This window comes from Xyrauchen texanus, chromosome 22 (genome assembly GCF_025860055.1).
Source record: "Xyrauchen texanus isolate HMW12.3.18 chromosome 22, RBS_HiC_50CHRs, whole genome shotgun sequence".
Lineage (NCBI taxonomy): Eukaryota > Metazoa > Chordata > Actinopteri > Cypriniformes > Catostomidae > Xyrauchen > Xyrauchen texanus.
This window is the reverse complement of record NC_068297.1, coordinates 10861298-10883228: the sequence shown is the minus strand read 5'-3', so window position 1 is coordinate 10883228 and position 21931 is coordinate 10861298. Positions and strand designations below refer to the sequence as shown.

Here is a 21931-nt window from a genome sequence, read left to right as displayed (position 1 = left end):
ATTGGAGGAAACCTCGGTGGGAACATTAGCAGGAAACAGCAGGAGGGCCACTGTTTCATTAGGGAGAGGCTTCGGCTTTATTACAAGGATTTGGAGTGTTACGGTTATCATTATTTGCGATAGAATTGTTATGCTTATATGTCTTCTAGTCAGCTGTTTGGGTGGGGTTGTGAGGTGGTCTCGCTGCAGTTGGGTGGGCTTGGAGGAGCAGGCTGCAGAGCTGTACCCTTGGCGGCAACTGCATTCACTATGCACAGATCTGAAATCCTGCTCAGTAGCATCTTCTGTGTTTCAATCAGGAACTCCTCCTACAAACAACAGAAAATAATATACTATTTAGTGTGCTGCCATGCAAAGGCAAAACCTAGTAACTACACATTTCATAAAAATCTATTAGTTATAACCAGGCCCAAACAAAATCTGCAAACTTCTTTGGCATTTTCTGCACTAATTTTGTTTAAAAATCTGTGGATTTCAGTTAAATGGATTCAATCCACATCCACACTAATACATTTTAGATTGATAAAGACTGACTATATCATAAGCCAATAGCATTCGAGTGTGGACAGTGAGGCAGCATATCATTGGTTTGACCCCAGAATGAATAAGCCCCTTTACTGAACCAGTTGCCTGGGTCATTTGAGTGTGAACGAGATGAGATGTCTCATACATGAACTAACTGAATGTACTGGTAAAATAGTTAGAAAATTTAATTAATCACTCAGTCATCTTGTCCGTGAATTATCTTGTCGTTTGTTCAGTTCAGCATGCGAGTCAATTACGTTCAACAAAGAGAGAAAAGGATGAAATGCACTAAGGCAAGTTTATAGGTATGCATAAAACATATTCCCCAATTTCTGAATGTGTAAAAATGACTGAAGACCATACAGTTAAAATTACATGAATTTTACAAAATATAGGAAAGAAAGACTGACAATTTGTGGTCAAAATGGTTATTGTGTTTAAACGCCATTTTTAAAGCAACTTCATACATTTGTAGACATGTAAATTCCATTTGTGTTGCTCTTAAAGAAGGACTTTTGAAGTCAATAGCATGAGAGTACTAGCTGTGAAGGAGCATATCATTGGTTTGAGCCACTGAATGAATGAATGAATACACCCTTCACAGAACCAGTTGGCCATTTTGTTCTTGGAAATAACTGAATACACTGGTAAACTCGTTCGTGAACTAAATGAATGAATCAGTCAACATGAACAAGGTTTAGGCTAGTATTGTTGTCTTTTTTATATAACTTGATAAAAAGTTGTGCTCAGCAATTCACAAAATGATAGATTTGGTGTAACATGTGGGGAAAGGCTTATGATGCTTAAACACTGAGTGCTCAAATCTCTTAGTAGAATTGTAGATGCAAATGTTAATAAAGGATAATCAGACTTGTTCTGTTTGTGAATGACTGCTTTTGGTTCATTGCAATTACTTAAAGAAGGTCATTTGGTGCCATCTACATGCACAGAAATGGACAATGAACGAATCTGAATGAATCTTTTTGGTAAACAGAATAAAAAGAATCGAGTCACTGAAATTAATCAAAATAGCCACCAGTAATTACTGCATACTTTGGAAAATTATGGCATTAGGAAATTGGTAAAGGATTACTGTGGATGTAGGCTTAAAGCTGGCGCCACACTAGCAGACTGTCCGACTGTCACACATACATGACTATTTTGCTGAGATCTCACTTTATTCAGTCAGAAGTATGTTCAAAAATGCAGGAAAAACGATTGGCGACAGAATCACAATGTATTACAATCAGTGTTTGAGATTATATGCAGCTGTGTGCGATCACAGATGAAAAAGTTCAGATCAGCTTGATGTCTTGGCAGTTCTCCAGTAAAAGAAAATGCGCTTTGGTCTTTTGAAGAGAACACAACAGAAAGTTTTTTTCTATTATGTTGGGTTCTTTTTACCTGTTGCTGGAACCATTAACTCAGCAGGTATGGTCAAGTGATTAACAACCTCTAGCTGGAAGATACTTATGCACGCTTTATCTCACTACTGTGGGGGGACAGTTATGTAAATTAATCTCACACCTGAAAATCACTGGAAAAATCAGCTAGTGTTGGGCTGGCTTATAAGAATGTTCCAGGTTCAATACATGTAAAGCCCAATCAACAGCATTATATTGTGGCATAATATTGATAACTTGCATTAATAATATCAACTTGTCCCTCCTTATCTTTAAAAAAAGCAAACATCTGGGTTACAGATCACTTACAATGGAAGTGAATAGGGCCAATCCGTAAACATTAAAATACAAAAAAAAAAAGGACAGCCACAAGACGTAAACAATATGCATGTTAACATGATTTTATGATGTGATAAAATCACTTACAGTAACTAACCTTTTCTGTGTAAAGCTATATACAATTTTACAACTTAGTTGCAATTACGATTTAACACCACAAAACCTGCAATCCCTAATCTTACTTTTTTTGCCTTTAAACACTTCAAAAATGGGCCCAATTCACATCCCTTGTAAGTCCCTCACTGTGAAATCGATTATTCCTTTTTTGCAACGAAACTTAGACTATTTTATGAATAGTATGAACTATTTACATTCGAAAAACGTTTGTGGCCATAAAGCCATTTTGTATTTCAGTTTCAGGGTGTTGGTGTGATTACTGTGTTTTGACATGGTAAGGCAGTGTCATTTATTAATATGTAATGTGATACAGTCCTGTTTTATGTATTTCTATATCAATGTTCCATCTGACATGACTTCGCCATTAGCCCAAATGGAACTGACATATGAGTGATGATCAAGAGTAGAAAAACTATTGCTTCTCGTTTGCATGTTAAATCTGATGAAGACAAGCTAAAAGGATGGGAAAGGAGAAAAATGAAAGGGATATATAGTTGGCATGCAGACAGCATTTGTGAGATATGGCTACCCCGTAATGAATTATCACCAGGGACAATCAGGCCTGATGCTACTGGTGTGATTCAAAGATTGGCCTGTAACTACACTGTCTCATGGTGCCAACCTTCCGACCCCAGCGGAGCATGGTTGCGGCCACTATGCTGCGGTGTACCATGCAAGCTGCCCACCCAACTTACCGGGCGGGCCGTCTGCAGCAGAGGAGTTAATAAAGAGACTGATTATCCGCCTGTCAGGGAGTGACAGTTGGACAGAGGCACTCCGCCTGAATGACAGAGGGCATGCACCGCTCTCAGCAACCCAGAGTGCCAGAACCAGCACCGCACCACTAGCACCTCCGCACTATGCCAACCTTGCTGCAGGGAGGAAGAGCCATTGCCTTCTGGAGCAGCAGCTATCTGGCTACTGACTTCACTTCCTCTGCCAGAGTCAGAGTTCAACACCTCTGTCTGCTGCAGCCTCCGAAAATATGAGCTACTGACTGCTTAACGTGCTCCAAACAACATACATAATAATTTGTGAGTTGTTTAGGTACATGTGTTTCCCAAATGTAAATGTAATATTGTAATATTAATATTGTAATAATGCAATATTGATAATGTTTTAATGACTTTTTTTACATTTTAAGGGTAAGTGTCCATTCTGTTCCCCCCAGATCTGCGCCCTTGGACTGGTCATATGTACTTTAAATTGGAATCTTTAAGGAATAGTTCACCCAATAATAATAATAATAATAAAACTGACACTAATTACAGTTCTCGCCCATAAGTTGTTCCAAACACATATAACTTTCTTTGTTCCACGGAGAACATAAAAGCATATGGAGATCATAGAAGCAGCATGATATGGTATGGTTTCTTCAGAAATTTTGCTTTTTATGTTCAACCATTGATTAGGTAAGGGTGTCCTTTTTTAACATCTCATATATACAGTATTTTAAAAGATTAAAGGTTTAGGCGTCTTTTTAAAACGTCTCTGTCACTAGTCCTCTCTTTGAAGGAGGAAGCGGTAGCTGGATAAACAATCCATGTAATCATTTATTTTTAGCTTTGCTTTTAAGCTTAACGAATGCGCACACACAAGAACTTTCTCTCCTCTGGCAGTCTGGATTGCCTCTTATATCCCTCTCCAGCTCTCACTGCAACACAAAACCGTTGTTAGAGTTAATTTACCACAGGTGTCAATCCTTACAGTTCTTCCTCTCCTGGCCTCGCTCTCTACAGATGTCGCCCCCATCTCCCCATAACCCCTTTTCCCGACTCAGGGTGGGGGGCCATCTGGGCCGTACCTGCCCATGACCCAAGTGGAAGCCCAGATACCGTACTTCCACCCTCCCACATGCTCACTTCTTTGGGTTTGCCTAGAGTCCCATCCCTCTCAACGACCTCAGGACAGCCCACAGATGCTGCAGTTGCCGCTGTCTATCATTACTGTAAATAAAGATATTATCCAGATAGGCAGCGGCGTAAGCAGCGTGCGGTCTGAGGATCCGGTTCATGAGCCGCTGAGACGTAGCCGCCTCTATCTGTTCATTTCACCTCATAATCAATTTACTCAAAGGGTCCTTGCGACTTGGCGACTAATTTAGAGCTCTATTTGGGGAGTAACACAAGGACTTTAACTCCTGGTGTAAATTCCGGTAGTAGTATAAATAATTGGGTTGTATCCTCCTTTTTCTGAGTGTCCTGCATCACTCGATACAACAGATTCTTGATAATTAAAAAAAAAACGGATATGCGAGTGAAATGGGAAATCACCTGCTGGGGTGCCTCTAAGGGCTGGGGAAGCCAAGACTTACCCTTCCCTTATGTCCTCCTGATGTGGAAATAGACAGCCCAGGGCACCGCCTCCCCTGCCAGCGAATTACACACCACACACCGAAACGTTTTGTTGCAGGACCCATCCACACATTCCCCTTAATGCTGGTAAATGCTGGCCAGTTCGTACCCGGGATTAGTGGATGGGAGAGGCGGGGACTAACCGCAGCCTCAACACTATGCTTTTGTCCCCAAAATGTTATAATGACCATCAATAAAGGGTAATCATGAATATCCCGTGCACGCACACCTCATCTTCACCTGATGATTTGTACCCAAAGCCTCGTCTTGAACAAGGCATTGGTGGATGGAGGTTTGGTTACAACCCAAATCCACCAAGGCTTGGACTGAACCCCCCTTAATATTAAAACGTATCCAGTACACTCATGCTCGATCTTAGGCGGCATGTGGCATATTGGGGACCCGGACCAATGTCTCCACCTCCATCGTGGGGCATCGTCCTGGAAATGTTTAGGTTCCCCGCAGCTCCAGCAGACTAGCCCAGACTTCATGCCCACACCTGCGACAGTGGATTCACCAGCCTGTGGGGGAGAGCGGAGAGCATTAGGGAAAACCAGCAGATTGAATGGTCCACGGGACCAGGGAAACGGTTTTGGGGTGGAATTCCCTGTTTCTGGGCAATAGGAACAGGATGAATGGAAGGAGAGTGGGAGGAAGGGGAGAGAGAGAGAGAGAGAGAGAGAGAGAGAGAGAGAAGATGGCTTCTCTTCGCGAATACACCACCATACGGTCCCCTGCCAGCTGGATCGTCTCATCCAGCGACGCCAGGTGGTGGACCCATTCCACCATCTCTTTCTGTAGTCGGTTAATCAACTGCTTCAGCACCACCAGGTCGACTAAGGCTTGTTGCAAGATGGCACATTTTAAGTCCTGATACCCCAGGAGGTTGGCGACTGGTAGTTGTTGGGCTGCCAGTTGCGCTTCTCCTGACTGCAGCGGCAGCAGGTCTACCATCCACTGGGACTCTGGCCATCCCACTGTTTCTACCGTATGCTCAAACAGCTCCTTGAATGCCTCCAGGTCGTCCTCTGGCACCAACTTGGCAAGCGTGAAGTGGGTTATGGCGGGGGCGGCGGCCGAGTTAGCGCCAGTGGAAGCCCCCTGGGGTATCAAGCTCCTCTGTTTGAGCTTGAAGGATGAACTGGAATCTAGTGCAGCTCAAGCAAATTTTGATGTTGTGTTTAGTGGATGCTGGTAAGGGTCTTGATCAGCTTGGTGAAGGGCAGGGACTCCAAATCCTGGTTTTCGGCACCACTGTGACAGTTCACCAGTTCAATTGTTCTCTCTTTAAAGGAGAAAGCAGGAGCCAGATAAACAATTCATGTAATCCTTGTAATCACACTTTCAGTGTACAAAATAACGGGGTACTTTTCAGCACCACATAAAATACACATACAGCTTTACAGCAGTTACATTAAACAAATTGACACACACACAGAAAGTGTTGTGCGTCTCTCTCTCCTCCAGCAGTCTGGATTTCCTTTTTATCCCTCTCCAGCTCTCACTGCTACACAGAACTGCTGTTAGAGATAATTTCCCACAGGTGTCAATATTTACCATTCTTCCTCTCCCAGCCTCACACTTTACAGACGTTGCTCGGCCACATCCCCATCTCCACAGTCTTATTTATATTTTAAAACACTACTGGTTAAGTTCAAGCAAAAGTTTTAGGTTAGGAAGGTATGTTTAAAAAATATATATATATATAAAATTCACCTTAAAACTGTGTCTGAATTCGACACTATTTTACTTGTTTTTGGCGCCCCCCCAGCTGGACATTTCACAGTATAACTGCAGCCAAACGTGTTATTCAGCAAGTCAATTTTTTGTAAAAATGTTTGTCGTGTTCACGTAAATTTCATGAGACCAGGCTGTAAAAAAAAATGAAATAAAAAAAAAACACAATAAAAGCAGTCAATACAACTCATGCACTCTTTTCCAAGTTTTCTGAAGCCATATAATCATTTTGTGCAATGAAAATACATTTAAGTTGAGAAATTGAAGTTGTTATTCACTCTTAAATAAAATCACTAATTAACTATTGAGTGACAGTAGGCAGAGTAATAAATGACATAATTTACATTTTTGAGTGAACAATTAATTATTTTATTCCAAACTTCTAATGATGCATTATTGTATTATTGTAAATATTTAGGGTGAACTGGCTTCTAGGTAGCTTCATGCCAAATAATGAAATTATTATTTTCAAAGAAATATACAAAAATTATACAAAAATATTGGACCATAGAATGCTGTGATTGGCCATTCAGACTCAAGTATTCCAGAGAGCCAGCTCTTAATCTCATTTAATTATGTTTTGCCTTTCTTATGTTGCTTCTTTGTTTGTTTTCTACTTATTTATTTTCTGTATGCTTCAATGTATGGTGACCTCTACAAGTAAATATAACTGCTGACCCGTTCTGCCTGTTGGACTAGCTTGATTGTGGGACCAAATGTTTTCATGCTCATGTATTAGCAACAGTACATTAGAGAGGCAGAAGTGTCTTCCTTCTAATTAATGATTTAGCACCTCACATGTACACACACACTTCTACACCACATCCGGCCCTGCTTTGTCAGTCCCCCCAAATGAAGGGCTGTCTGTGCGCTGTGGCAATCTCACGACTGGCTTTGTTTGAAGTCACTCTTGTCTGCCTCTTCACCAGTGCGCCTGTCTGTTGGCCGCGTCCCCCTTTTTTAATGAAACAGAAGCGTTAATGGAATCACTGGGAAAAGCAGGTGATAAAAGTCGATCCGCCGAGTGTGCCTGTATCCTGAGTTGCTAGTGCACTGTTCAAACAGAGCATTGTTCAAAGACAATGCATGCAAAAGACACACGGGCTGCCAAAGTAATACAAAAAAGAGAGAAAGGGGAAAAAAAGCTGCTCCCTGTCTTCAGCGAGATCAAAACAACTCTAAGGTAAAATATACAATGAAGGGCCCCCTGATCTGACAAGCATTTCAGATTAGAGGAAGATGCAGACTTTCTGACATGTTACAGAAAGAGAGAGAGAGAGAGAGAGAGAGAGAGAGAGAGAGAGAGAGAGAGAGAGAGAGAGAGAGAGAGAAAAGAAGGAAAGCAAAATCAAGAGGGTAAACCATCAGGCTGCTCAAAAGTTTGAGTTGAAACATTCTACTCTATTTGAGTCTTATGAATGCATGCATGGAACACTGTACATGCATTACAATGTCAAATTAATGCCCGGTTACATGGAAATTGGCCTGTTTATGATATTAGGAGCATACAAATTACCCTCGAAGAGATGAAAATATCCAAAATCATACATTCACAGACAACTTGGGAGGTAAACGCAGAATTCTGTGCATTGATTTCGGTCTTAATAAAGATTTTGCACTCCAGCCTGACAATATGAATAACTTTAGGGCAAATGTTTTTGAAACATCACCCTGGGATATCTGTGATGAGAGCAAGTGTCATTTTCTCATTGCGGGGAAAAACAGAATTCTTTTCCACACTTCATTGGCCATCACAGAGATCAATACAGTCCCCGGTTAGAGAAATATCCATTGGGATGGTGCAGAAGTGTCTTTAGAAACCAGGGGAAATGACAAAGAGGAGAAGGAGGAGGGAACACTTCACACCAGTAAAAGGGAAGCTGTATTACGGCATTAGTAGGCGACACAGATGGACAAGAGCCTTTATGGTAGCGGCTTCAGCTGGCATGGTGCCACCAGCCCAGACTCCCTTTGTTTGCCAGGCTACAAAACTAACAGAGATAAAAGCAGGTTACTGCAGGCCAGGAATTATAAAGTCATTAACAAATACAAATAAGGCTGAGAATGAAGTGGAAGAGAGAGGAGGCATTCTCAGACCAGCTGAGTCTGAGAGGTACAACACATTTTGGGGACTTTGTCTGAAGTTGGACGTATCTGAGTGGGGACAGCCAATGTGTAAACAACCCATCAGGGCTGATGAGATACTACTGACTTCCACTTCTACTAGTTGGTCTCTAATAGCAAACATGTACGTACTGTATGGGTAGTTGACATACAATTCTCAGTTTGACTTTCTACGTTGTGACATGCTTTACTCCATCTAAAATTTCTTTTAAAAGCATTTTACTTATTCTTTATAATTATTAACAAGCATTTTTTTTTTTCATGAGCTCATATGATGTTCTACATGGAATATTTGTAACAGTAATATTTGTAATATTTTTTACAGTAAATGCATCAATTGCCTGTAAACATTTATGCAATAACTTTATTAAATATTGTCCTGCCTGTCCACAGCACCCATTTCTTGGCATTTGTTTCTCTATTTGTTTTTCCTTTTTCCCCTCTAAAATCTTTTAATTTTCATTTTCTTTTTATCTGCTCAATAGATCCTCAGCCTGTCTTTCCGTCCCTTGTGTAATCTCAATATTATTTAAGGTAGCCGTTGCACAATGGCAGTGAAAATGTCATTTAAGCCCTTCTCCCCGAGCAGTGGTCTTGGCAACTAAACTAGCTCATTTGTTCACTCTGCATTCCCTTGGACAGCCTTATAAATGGAGGCACTATCCAATTATTACAGGGGATAAAACTAGAGCTCCAGCAAACCATAGCAGAATCTATTACTAGTGAGAGTTTATATATATATATATATATATATATATATATATATATATATATATATATATATATATATATATATATATATGTGTGTGTGTGTGTGTGTGTGTGTGTGTTGTGTGTGTGAGAGAGAGAGAGAGAGAGAGAGCGAGAGAGAGAGAGAGAGAGAGAGAGAGAGAGAGAGAGAGAGTGAGAGAGAGAGAGACTCTGCACATATGCTTCAAAAACTGCTAAGCACAGGGCAGGTGACACATCACCAAGTACATTTTGTGAATATTCAACCTTCACAGCAATGTTTTCATTTATGACATATGTAATAAATCATCATGACATTTAATCTTTACTTTACCTTAAATGTTGTGGCTAGAAAGCCCAACTATACATTCAAAATACAATAAAAAAACGTGTAAGATATTTAAAGATATATTGCGTGGATTACAATTGTTATAGCCTACAACACCACTGAACATTTAGAAAGACTAAACGTTTTCTTATGCACATATAACAAAGGTGTTTTTGGATCGGACATGGAATCATTGCATATTCGTATGATGCTGGCTCTAGGTTCATATCCAATGATGAAAAAAGGGTTACTTGTGAAACTCTCTGATAATTGGCTTCTTTAAAGCATCACATTTTTTAACAATGTCACTGTGGCTGGTGGATGACAATTAATCTGTTTTCCAGTGTTTTCTTGGCATCTGTGCCAATTACTTTATATGCTAATATATGTAAATTACTCAGTATTTCAGATGCCAGTAAAAACTATGCGTGTAATGTAAATTATTTTTAATTCAGACAACACAATTTAAGATTATTTAAAAAAAAAAATGCCAATTTAAAATGTACTTGTTTTTTTAAATATATATTTTTAGAAAAGTGGGAAAAGTAAGACAGGGGCAAAACTAATATATAAATACTAATCTCTTAAATGCTGTGTTGTAGTTTTCAAAAAATAATTTCAGAAAATGAATGAGTTAAAGCTTTGCAACAGGAAGAATTTTTGAAACAATTAGCCTTGTTTAAGAATTACTGTCACTTCATTTATGAAAACAGTGCCACATTAACTAGAACAGTCAAACTGCATTTTTGCACTTACCATACATTCAATTTGAGGCTCTCCCTGCATTTTGAATTTGTCATTGTGTCAGCACATTCATATTTTATTTTTTCCCTCTCTGTTAGTGGGAAGAGTATAATGACTTCACCGCTAAGTAAATGTTAATGAATGCACTTTGCCATCTGACTTGGTCTTTTCTCTTAACATAAATAGCTATAATTACTGACATATTCCCTCCCTCCCTCTCTCTCTCTCTCTCTCTCTCTCTCTCTCTCATTCAAACACTCACATACATACACACACTTTGACATGCATCAAAAGTGTGCTTTCCATTGTCTCCTTGAAATTAAGCTGATCTTTATGTCTGACTGTAGATGTCACTATTGCATACAAAATGGAAATATAAACTTCAGCAGTCTAAGAGGTTACAAATGTTTAATGTTAGGTAAATTAACAGAGCATCTTCTATGAGATTTTAAAAAATTATGTGATCTGAGAAATATATTAGAAAGATGGTTAAAGTATAATACAGGAACCTGTGTTTGCTAATGTGTAATAGCACTACTATAAAAATAAATATAATTAATTTAATAATTTATAAAATTTTAATCTTACAAATATGTAAAATAGATAGACTCTACAGAATTTGTATATATATATATATATATATATATATATATATATATATATATATATATATATATATATATATATATATTATTTTTTTTTTATTTTTTCGGCCAAAAGTTTGCAATAATGTACAGATTTTGCTGTTTCGGAAGGAAATTAGTACTTTAATTCCCTAAAGTGGTATTCAACTGATCACAAAGTATAGTCAGGACATTAATAATGTAAAAATACAGCACCATCACTATTTGAAAAAAGTCATTTTGTATCAAATCTAGAAAGGCGCCATTTCCAGCAGCCAACAACACCTTATCCTTGAGTAATCATGCTCAATTGCTAATTTGGTACTAGAAAATCACTTGCCATTTTATCAAACACAATTGAAAGCTATTTGGTTCATTAAATGAAGCTTAACATTGTCTTTGTGCATGTTTTTGAATTGCCACGGTATGCAATGGACTGGCATGTGTTAAGGTCAATATTAGGACAAAAATGTCAACAAAAAAACAGCTTTCTCTAGAAATACATCAGTCAATCATTGTTTTGAGGAATGAAGGCTATACAATGCTTGTAAAAAAAATAAAATTAACATTTCATACAAAGTTGTACACTACAGTCTTCAAAGGACAACTGGCTTTAACAAGGACAGAAAGAGAGGTGGAAGGCCAGATGTACAACTAAACAAGAAGATAAGTACATCAGAGTCTGTAGTTTGAAAAATACATGTCCTCAACTGACAGCTTCATTGAATTCTACCCGCTCAACATCAGTTTAATGTATAACAGTAAAGAGAAGACTCAGGGGTGCGGACCTTATGGGAAGAATTGCAAAGAAAAAGCCACTTTTGAAACAGAAAAACAAAAAGAAAATGCTAGAGTAGGCAAAAAAATACACAGACATTGGACAATAGATAATCGGAAAAGAGTGTTATGGATTTTAACCCCACTGAGCTTTTTTGGGATAGACAGACTGTAAGGTGCATGAGAAGTGCACAACAAGACAGTCACATCTATGGCAAGTTCTACAGGAAGTGTGGGGTGAAATGTCAACTGAGTATCTGGACAAACTGACAGCTAGAATGCCAAGGATCTGCAAAGCTGTCATTGCTGCAAGTGGAGGATTTTAGATTTGTTCACATTATTAATGTCCTGACTATACATTGTGAACAGTCGAATGCCACTTTGGAGAATAAAAGAAACAATTTCTTTCCATAAGAGCAAAATTTGAACATTATTTCAAATGTTTGGGTGCCAGTGTGTGTGTGTGTATATGTATATATATATATATATATATATATATATATATATATATATATATATATATATATATACTGTATATATATATATAGCTGTATTAATAAATGTTTTCTTAAACTTTACTATTAATTGCAAATTATACTAAAATTTGCCATACATTTTTTGTTTTAATCTACAGTATGTTCTCTTGTGTCTTTTATGATATGCTAATGGTCAGTAAATAAATACATGTTAAAAAATGTAATTAATAAAGGCTTATAAAAGATGAATTATGGTATATATGACCTTTTAGCGGTATAGCGATATCTTTCACCAAGTTATCCATTATTGATGGACAAATGTAGAGACCACTAAACTACATACAGCACATAAAGTGCATATAAATTAATAAATCCTACCCCAAACTTGCTTATTATAATAATAAAATAAAATGAAAATACACCTACAGACCAATTTCTGCTTTTAAAAATTATGTTAAACAAAAATTTATTGATTTAGTTTAACAACAGATTTTTACAACTAGTACATTTGCACATACAGAGCACAACGAATGTGCAATCTGATAATTATAATAAGTACACTTATATCGGAAGTGTACCAGACAAATGTGAAATTGTTTCAAAATAAAGTTATAGCATTAAGATGAGTGGCATAGCTCTAAACACCTTCATAAACATATTCAAACAGAAACACACAATGAGTGAATCATCTGAATACATCTTCTGTGTCAGTGCTGTGGAAGACAGCAGCCAGCTCCGTGATCCGCAGCTCTCCCAGCTGATTCAAAAATGTATCTTTCAGGCGTTTGTTATCAATTTGACTTTATCTTCTCTTTACCAGAGGTGTGAAATCTCAACCTCATACGTGTAATTAAGGTGGGCCGCGGTGTTTAAGAGAGGCTTGATTTGAAGCGATTACCAGAGGCGAGAGCTGAAAAGTACACCGCTGTGACCTCAGGGGCAGTCTAGAGAACTGCTGGCTGAAGCCACAGCTAATTTAATTGATCTGCACAGCTTTACATTTAAATATCATCACAGTGCGATGAGCAGATAGGCTTTGTTCTTACGTCTGGCTGAAAAGAGATTATTTGCCGTGCAGATCTAACCTAATGGCTTCCCTCCCCACTAAACTCCTCTGTTTATTTAGCCTAAGACAGTCTGAGACATCAATCCACCTGTTTAGAAATATTCAACAATGTGATATTAGGTTGGAATAAGACTGAATCTTGATGTTGCAACTGATGGTAGATGCCGTAACTACAGCATCATGCTAGCAAAAAAGAAAAAACAGTTTGTACATTGATGTCCACTCAAAAGTATTTCTGATGAATCACATGGAGCACATTACGGTCAGCGTATTTGCCGTGCTGTCCATAACGGAGGGACTCGAGCACAGGACTAGACTTGATCCCCCACCCTGGACTAAATAAATAAAAATAAAGTACATTTTTAAATGATTGGTATAGGTGATATGAAATATAAAGGTGGGGATGGAGAGGTTGAGGGTTGAGAGGTGCTGGAAGAATCGTCGCCATTCAGGGCAAGAAGGGTGGCACGTGGTGAAACCTCAGTAGACAAATTTCAGCTCATCATTATAGGCAGACCGATACTTCTAGAGTGTCTTTACATCATAACAGTTGTTCCCTGTATGTCACTCACTCGATGTTGTTTCAATGTAGTGACACTAGGGTCACTATTGAGAGCCCGAGACACCTCTGATCTTTGCTAAAAGGACAATGGGAATTGGCGAGTGGTATTTGCATGCCCCTCCCCCGGGTATAAGGGTATAAAAGGAGGGGACGTGCATACCGCTCATTAGATTTTCTCTTCGGAGCCGAACGGTCAATGGTTCAAGCTGAGTCAAGCAATTTCCATCCCTCACCTCTGCTGGATCCTTAAGGCGCATTAAAGTGTCTTTCTCCCCTCTCTGCACGGGTGCACTGCAGAGATCACCCCTGGGTGCTACAGTAGATCTAGAGTATATTCTAAAAGAGCATTTTCCCTCACAAAAGAGTATATTCTAAAAGAGCGGCACACATCGGAAGATGCGTCTTTTTAAAGATGCCTTTCCGATTGTGTGTTATTCCTGGTTGCGGTCGATACCTCTTGCCTTCTGATGGCCACTATCACTGGCTTTCGTGCCTGGGCACCGCCCACACCGAGACATCTTTCGTGGATGCGTCATGTCATCATTGTGAGGCCATGACTATGGCAACGTTGCGGACGCAGCTCACTTTCGTAAGAAAGCAAGCCACCCCAGCGGCTCCCTGCCTCAGTCCTTCTACCTACGCTTACAACTATGCCCCGCCCCAGTGCCTTTCTTACCAGAAGTGCAGAGGAGCTGACGAGTTCATGGGAGGCACCTTTCTCTGCCTGGTCCTGATCTCTCGGCTCCCCCGCCCTAACTAGCATCGATGGCGGAGCAGCCAGGGGTTACTCGGCGATACACCCAGTGGATAAGGCACTTGCGGTGCACCTGTGCCCACGTAACGCCGCCACCTGGCATGGGCTCCCGAAGCTCCCATCCAAGGCCTCTAGCTTTACTTCTTCCCTGACAGCTAAAGCCTATGGCACTGCCGGACAAGCCGCCTCCGCCCGGCATGCCATGGCTCTCCTGCAAGTCCACCAAGACAAGGTACTGAAAGAAATGCACGGGGGTAGTTCCACCCCGGAGTCCAACATATGGCATCCTCGGTGGTGGCCAAACCGCTCGGGTTGATGCATATGAGACCGCTTGAGCACTGGCTCCGGACTCGAGTCCCAAGATGGGCATGGCGTCATGGCACACATCGTGTGGCCATCATGCCTATCTGTCGCCGCCTCTTCAACACTCACACTAGCGTCAGGGGAGGTTACGGGCCGGCCCGGTGCGCTGGCTATGTGGCACACAGCAGTCTGCCCGTCTCGCACCGCCGATCCACGTAACCCAGTTCAGCTAGTTGTGGCATTTTTGTAGGTGACCCCAAGTGTCACTACATTGACACAACTTCGAGTGAGTGACAGATAGGGAATGTCCTGGTTACTGCCATAACCTCTGTTCCCTGATGGAGGAAACAAGGCGTTGTGTCCCTCCTGCCACAACGATGAACTACCCGCTGAAATGGCCGGGACCTTATTTTCGGCTCCTCAGCACAAACGCTAATGAGCGGTATGCATGTCCCCTCCTTTTATACCCTTATGTCTGGGGGAGGGGCATGCAAATTCCACTCGCCGATTCCCACTGGCCTTTTATCAAAGATCAAAGGTGTCTCGGGTTCTCAAGAGTGACCCCTAGTGTCACTACCGATACAATGTCTTGTTCCCTCCATCAGGGATGGAGGGAACAAGGATGTTTTTTTATGTGTGAATATGTATGTCAAATTACATGCACCATGTTTATGACATTCAGGGGTGGGGGAGGGTCAGGGAGCCTTTGAAATTGGCACACACCCGGTTCCACAAGGGGGGTGAATTCACAAAAATAAAAGAGAAGACCAAAACTGCAATAGTGAAAAGCAAGGCTCAAGAGGCATGCTATTTCATTTGAATTTAAAAACAGAAATGAAACACTGCCTTTAATTTCAAAATGCATGTCCCTCTGCTCAACTATGACAATAACATCCAATCATTCAAAGGGGGAGCATTGAAATTCCACATTAGAGAGAGAGTGAGAGAAAGACAGAGAGGTACTGTAAGTAAAGGAGAGAAATGTTTTAATAAAAGGATAAAGACATACTTTAGAAGAGGATAAAGAAGCCAGGGACATGCACAAGAACGAGTGAGAAGAAGCCCACCCTAGCCACATTAGCCAGCACATAACTATGGGTGCCCTATCGTCCATTCTTGCCAGTGCTGATTTTAAGTCATTTCGATGCACAGTATGAAGATTGGGTGCCATCTGTAATGGTCACAGAAATCCATCTAACACTCTCTGTCTGGAGGAGAGAAGGTAGGGCAAGGTCACCACAAGAGGAATGGTGAACAAATGACAGAATGTGTACTGAAATCTTTTCCAGAAACACACCTTTTGCACTGCAAAATAATCCTATTATTAATCAGAATATTTGTTTTAATTTCCATTTAAAGTTATCTGGTTGTCCTTAAAAAAAAAAAAAAAAAAAAAAAAGATAAAATCAATTGAAAAGCAACATTTTAAGACTTTTAAGAGGAAATGTGTCTTGAAATTGTTTATTTGATGAATAATCTTGTTCTGAACAGGGGTGGAGCTAGAGGGTGGCCAGGGGTGACCATAGCCATCATGGACCAATGCCTGGACACCCCGTTGGCCACCCCACTTGCAATTGTCTTTTTGGAAAAAAAGATTATTGGGCACAGTTTAGTTAGTCTTTCTACAGCAGCAACCACCAAGTGGTCAAGCAGTGACCTAGTAATTATTGGGTGAACAACCTTTTTTGAAGAACAAGATATTTTTGATAAACAAAAAACATTGTCAATTTCATTAGTAACATATACTACATGTTTCAAATGTTTATTTCTACATTTACTATAGACACAAAATGCCCATTTTGAAACAAGCAAAACAAGACATATCCTACTGGGTAAGCAAAACAAATAAACAAATAAATAAGTAAAAATAATTATTACAAATAAATATCTAGCCACAAAATATATATATATATATTAATTAATCTTAAAATGACACAAAATTCTTAAGATTAGCACATTTGTATTTTTTTTTATTTATTTTTTTTTACTTTTTAACAAAAAAATTTTATTATTGTTATTATTAAATAATATTTTAGTCACTATATTTTTATGTGAGTTTCATTTTTGCTTACCTTATTGGAAGATTTTTTTTTTGTTGTTTTTTTTTTTTGTTTTTTTTTTTGTTTTTTGCTTGATTTAAAGACATTTTAAAAAGTGTTAGCTTCAGTCATCATTCACTTTCATTGCATATATAGCTGAACTATCCCTTTAAATGTGTTTTACTTGTTTTAAATAAAAGCATTTTTTTGTAGTGTAAAAGCTTCTGCAGTCTTAGTACTGTATTTACAGTGAGGTTAATATTTCCTTTCAATGTTTGAGATAAAAATTCCAATCCTTTGGCATTATTATGTATCAGTTTAGATTTGCACAAAGTTCCAGGTGACCAGTTAGAAGAGACGCTATGAAAAGTTATGTTTTGAATTCTTTTCTAAGCGATAAACTGGAGCCTCAATGTATATATGGAGTGTTTTTCATTTGCTAAGTGTCAAGGATCTCTGAGCAAACTGTAAATCAAGGATGCACCTTGGCTGTTTACAGCAAATTATACAGCATGAATGATTCAGTGATTAGAAACATTCTGGCATTCATTATTTTCGCAAGGTTTGGCGGACCTAAACGCTGCTAGCTCTTTACACTACAAATGCCAAAAACCTTGAAAGAGAGAAAGAGAATTACAAGAAATATTTTATTTCAAATATGTGCTTGGAGGGATATAAATAACACTTCAGACTTCAGATCATACGTGCAGGTTTCTGTAAGACAACACCTTAGCTTTTAGCTAGTCTGATTTGAGACTTTTTGTGTTTTTAAAGGGATATGCCTAATTCACACAAAAATAATTTACTCACTCTCATGTTGTTCCAACCTTGTATGACTTTCTTTGTTCTGTGGAACACAACATAAGATGTTAAACAGAATGCTAGCCTCAGTCACCAATACTTTTATTGCATGGAAGAAAATATGCTACCAAACACCTAATTTTTTTGTTCCATGGAGAAAGAAATTCAAATGGGTTTGGAACAATGTTGGTGAGTATCATGGTGAGTAATTGTTTTTTGCGTGAACAATGTTTAATGTGAATATGTAAAAAAAAAAACATGTTACCTGTTGTGTTCAAACTCCACTCCAAGCACTTTTTTATTTTTTGTAATGGTGTGATTAAAAACATGAGGAATGAGTTAAAACAACAGTAGCAAAAGACGAAACCTACACCTGTCTGTGTAAATGCATACAAATTGTCACTGATGAGGTCTTTACTGGGACATACGGTTTATCCCGTAATACTTTTTTAAAAAGCACACTATCCCTGCTCTTATGGTGTTCATGTGAATACACTGAGCTGAATGAGTCTTTCTGTAATTGATCTCTAGGGAACAGGGATGTCTAGGCCCACCAAACCCATATTTCCACCAATTACAGATGCAGTCACTCTCCAAAAACAGAATCAGGTTTCACGTCAGAACCCCAATGCTACTGACATGACCTCACAAACACTGAATGCAAACAGCTACACTAATGTACCACTGAGCACACAGCACAATTGTTTGCTCTGTCTCTCACTCTTGCGGTCTGCCAGTGTTTAAATGACAGCTAACTGAGTGCTTAGAGAATGGGTATAGACTAGATGACAAGAAAATGGAAAACAGCATGCCAAGATTGCCGAATGGAGGTCAGTCTGACAGAGGCAGGACTTCCAGGAATAAATATAATTCACCTTCCCATTCCACTGAAGCACCTGAACTGCTCTTCATTTTCTTTTAAAGGTCCCTTTAAATTTCCTAAAGGAGATCTCCTGGACATTTTTTTTTATCTCGAGACTTATAGTAATTTTAAAAATAAATCAAACTCACAAGCTCAAAAGTCATATCAAATTGTTTTTTGGTGCAAATTAATCTGACACTTGGTAGAAGCTTGACAAATTAGGCAGATGCTAACATGGGCAGACTGTGTGACATTAGAGACTATTTAGGAGAGACAGTTCACTTCTATTAAAATGAATGGGAGAAACTGGAACACACAACGGTCAATGGATGTAGAAAGGATGTCCCGCCTAACAAGTAAAATGTCAATCAATTTGAGAAAGTGCATGCACATTAGCTAAACAAGCCAATATACATTGTTTATGCAAACATTTATTACTCACCATCATATTGTTCCAAACCTAAAAACCATGTGTGTGTGTGTGTGTGTGTGTGTAATATGAGGTAAAGAAGCACATTTTATGATACCAGTGTAGTCATATTTGACCGCTGATTTTAAATATGTTCTTTGATCGTTATCTTGACCATTTTTTGCAGCTGATAACAAATCATCATCAAGAATTAACATCAAAACAGTTGTTGCCAGGCATGTGCAGGGAGTGTTTGAAAGAGAATTCATGTATGTAGGACGTGGCAGCCTTTCTCGGTTCAGACCCAAAGCTGTGGTGATGGAGTGGCTGGGAGTTAATTACTGATTACATCTGGGGCCGCTCACCTGTGAGTCCATCATTAAGTCATACGCACGCCAAGCAGGTGCCATCCCTGGATGTCTGCCATGCTTGTCTACTGTGGCATGATGCCCTGGTCTGGGCCTAAAACACTTTCACAGGAACTGCAGGGCACATGGAACAACTCAAATCAAACATCAAGCACTATTCAGCCAGAGATCAACTTCTCTTTTTTCTTCTCCTCTCTGCTGGACCTGGAGCCTTGGCAAAGTTGGCATGGAAATATGCCCACTTTCCCCTCACTTCTGGCAAACTTTGGCCTGGCCTGAGGACATGGGCAGGGAAACAGCTGGCCTATGCCTATTCACTTTGACATGGCAGTTCTGGAGCATTGATTATGGTGCCCAACACACAAGCTGATCCTCTCCCAGTGTCCCTGTCATGGTGATATCTTCATCACTAACCGGAGCAGACACCCGCTCCTGGCAGCAACTGGAGGTGACAACAAATCCAATTATCTCCCCTCCATGGAGCCCAGGCAGCCCATGCCAGTGTGACAGAGACATGGACGAGCACAGGCAATGCCCTGCCCACCCCATCACACCCCAACCCTGCCTTTAGTGGGCACACACATTAACTACTATACTAACACTAAAAGTCATGGGGACAAACAGAGGGCTCCTGTGATCTACCCAGGCAAGGGAGACACTGATAGAGAGAGAAATCTAGATAGATGAAAGAAAAATAGAAACTCAGAGAGATAAAAGGAAAAAGAGAAACCTGGATAGATAAAAAGAGAGAGATCTGGATGAATGGATGGAAAGAAAGAAAGAAAGAAAGAAAGAAAGAAAGAAAGAAAGAAAGAAAGAAAGAAAGAGAGAAATCTGGATGGATGGATGGATGTAAATATACAAAAAATATAAATGGATGGAAAGTAAAATAGAAATCTGGGTGGATGAATGTATTGATGTATGGATGGATGGATGAATGAATGGATAGAAAGAAAAATATACATTTGGATGGATGGATGAATGGATGGATGAATAGAAAGAGAGATAAATCTATATCGATGGATAGAAAAGAGATCAGGATGGATGGATGGATGGATGGATGGATGGATGGATGGATGGATGGATGGATGGATGGATGGATGGATGGATGGATGGAAGGATTAATGAAAGGATGGATAGAAAGAAGAAGTGAGATCTGGATGTATAGATAGAAAGAAAAAAGAGAAATCATGGATGATGAATAGAAAAAAAAGATGGATGAATGGATGGATGGATTGATATAAAGAAAAAGAGAGATGACAGATAGATGGATGGTTGGATGGAAAAACAGACAGACAGACAGACAGAGATTGAATGACAGACAGATAGATAGACAGACATACAGACAGACAGACATAAAGAAAGACAGACAATGCATCTGCTAGAAGCACTGCCTAGGCATCTGATATGTGACCACTATCAACAGCCACTGCTCAGGAAATTTGTAACAAGCCAGGAGTTGTTCAATTTAACTGTACATTTTATTTCATTATTTTTAGTACACCAAGACAAATTGGCAAACCATAATCCTGTCGTAATCCTGTCGTCAGTCATGGTGGCTTGTCATTGACACAAATGTCCCACCACATGGTTATATATTACCCAGAGTACCTACATAAGACATTTGCCAGGACATTGACTTAATGCATGCTGTGCACAAACCTGATTTGTGATGTGTGTTTTTAGGTAGCTTCCCGAGTTAACCTGAATAAACCAATTAAAAATCCATATACAAAATGAGTTTATACTGGAAGCACAAGTGGTGTGTTAAATGCATATTAAAGATTAACTATTGATTGTTTATCAGTGTATATAGGTCATCCTCACCTCTGATGATTAGCCAGAGACAGGCAGGAGACGGATGGAGGTAGAACTGGGCATTAAGAGGGTAAGTAAAAGTGCATATTTCAACTATTTGCATTAATTTACAGTCAGAACTGTCTGTTTTATGTCTGTTATTTTAAGTATTTTGTTTTAAAAGTAATTGTTACATAAAAGCTGTTTTTGCTGTGAGTAATCAAATCTTTTGGTTTGCGTCCATCAAGTGTCAAACAAAAGAGAAAAAAATCAAATGAGATAAAGTACCTTTTTATTGAATACCATGTGTAAAGTATTTCATTCAACAACAAAAAAAAAAAAAAAAAAATGTTAAACTAAAACAAACCCAAAAGTGTGCTACATGACATTTTCTAGTAGTATGCAGAGCTCAGAAGCAAATTGGTTGGATTCAGGGTGAACTAGGCCAAGAATATGGAGGTTCTCTCCTCGACAGACAGACAGACACACAGACAGACAGGATGAAGACCTAACAGAACCTCCATATTCATACCGAGGCCATGCCACTGTCTCAGCTTTATTCATTTGAAAGGGAAAGGAAGGTTCTTGGTGGCTAATGCCCCCTGATAAAGGCAGTGACTCAAGGGTTTCATGATATTCAGATGAGCCACAGCGTGGGTGACTGTTGACTCAGAGCACTTGAGCATGGATTAGG

The 21931-nt window shown here is 39.3% G+C and overlaps 1 protein-coding gene across 1 annotated transcript in view; it reads right to left on the bottom strand.

The window, feature by feature from the left end:
* Nucleotides 1–149: 149 nt before the first annotated feature.
* LOC127662315 (protein phosphatase 1 regulatory subunit 37-like) overlaps nucleotides 150–21931 on the bottom strand; it is a 60354-nt gene continuing 38572 nt past the window's right edge. The window contains exon 10 of the mRNA XM_052153445.1: nucleotides 150–308. Coding sequence (XP_052009405.1) covers nucleotides 150–308 — 159 coding nt within the window. The remainder of the gene's footprint in view (nucleotides 309–21931) is intronic.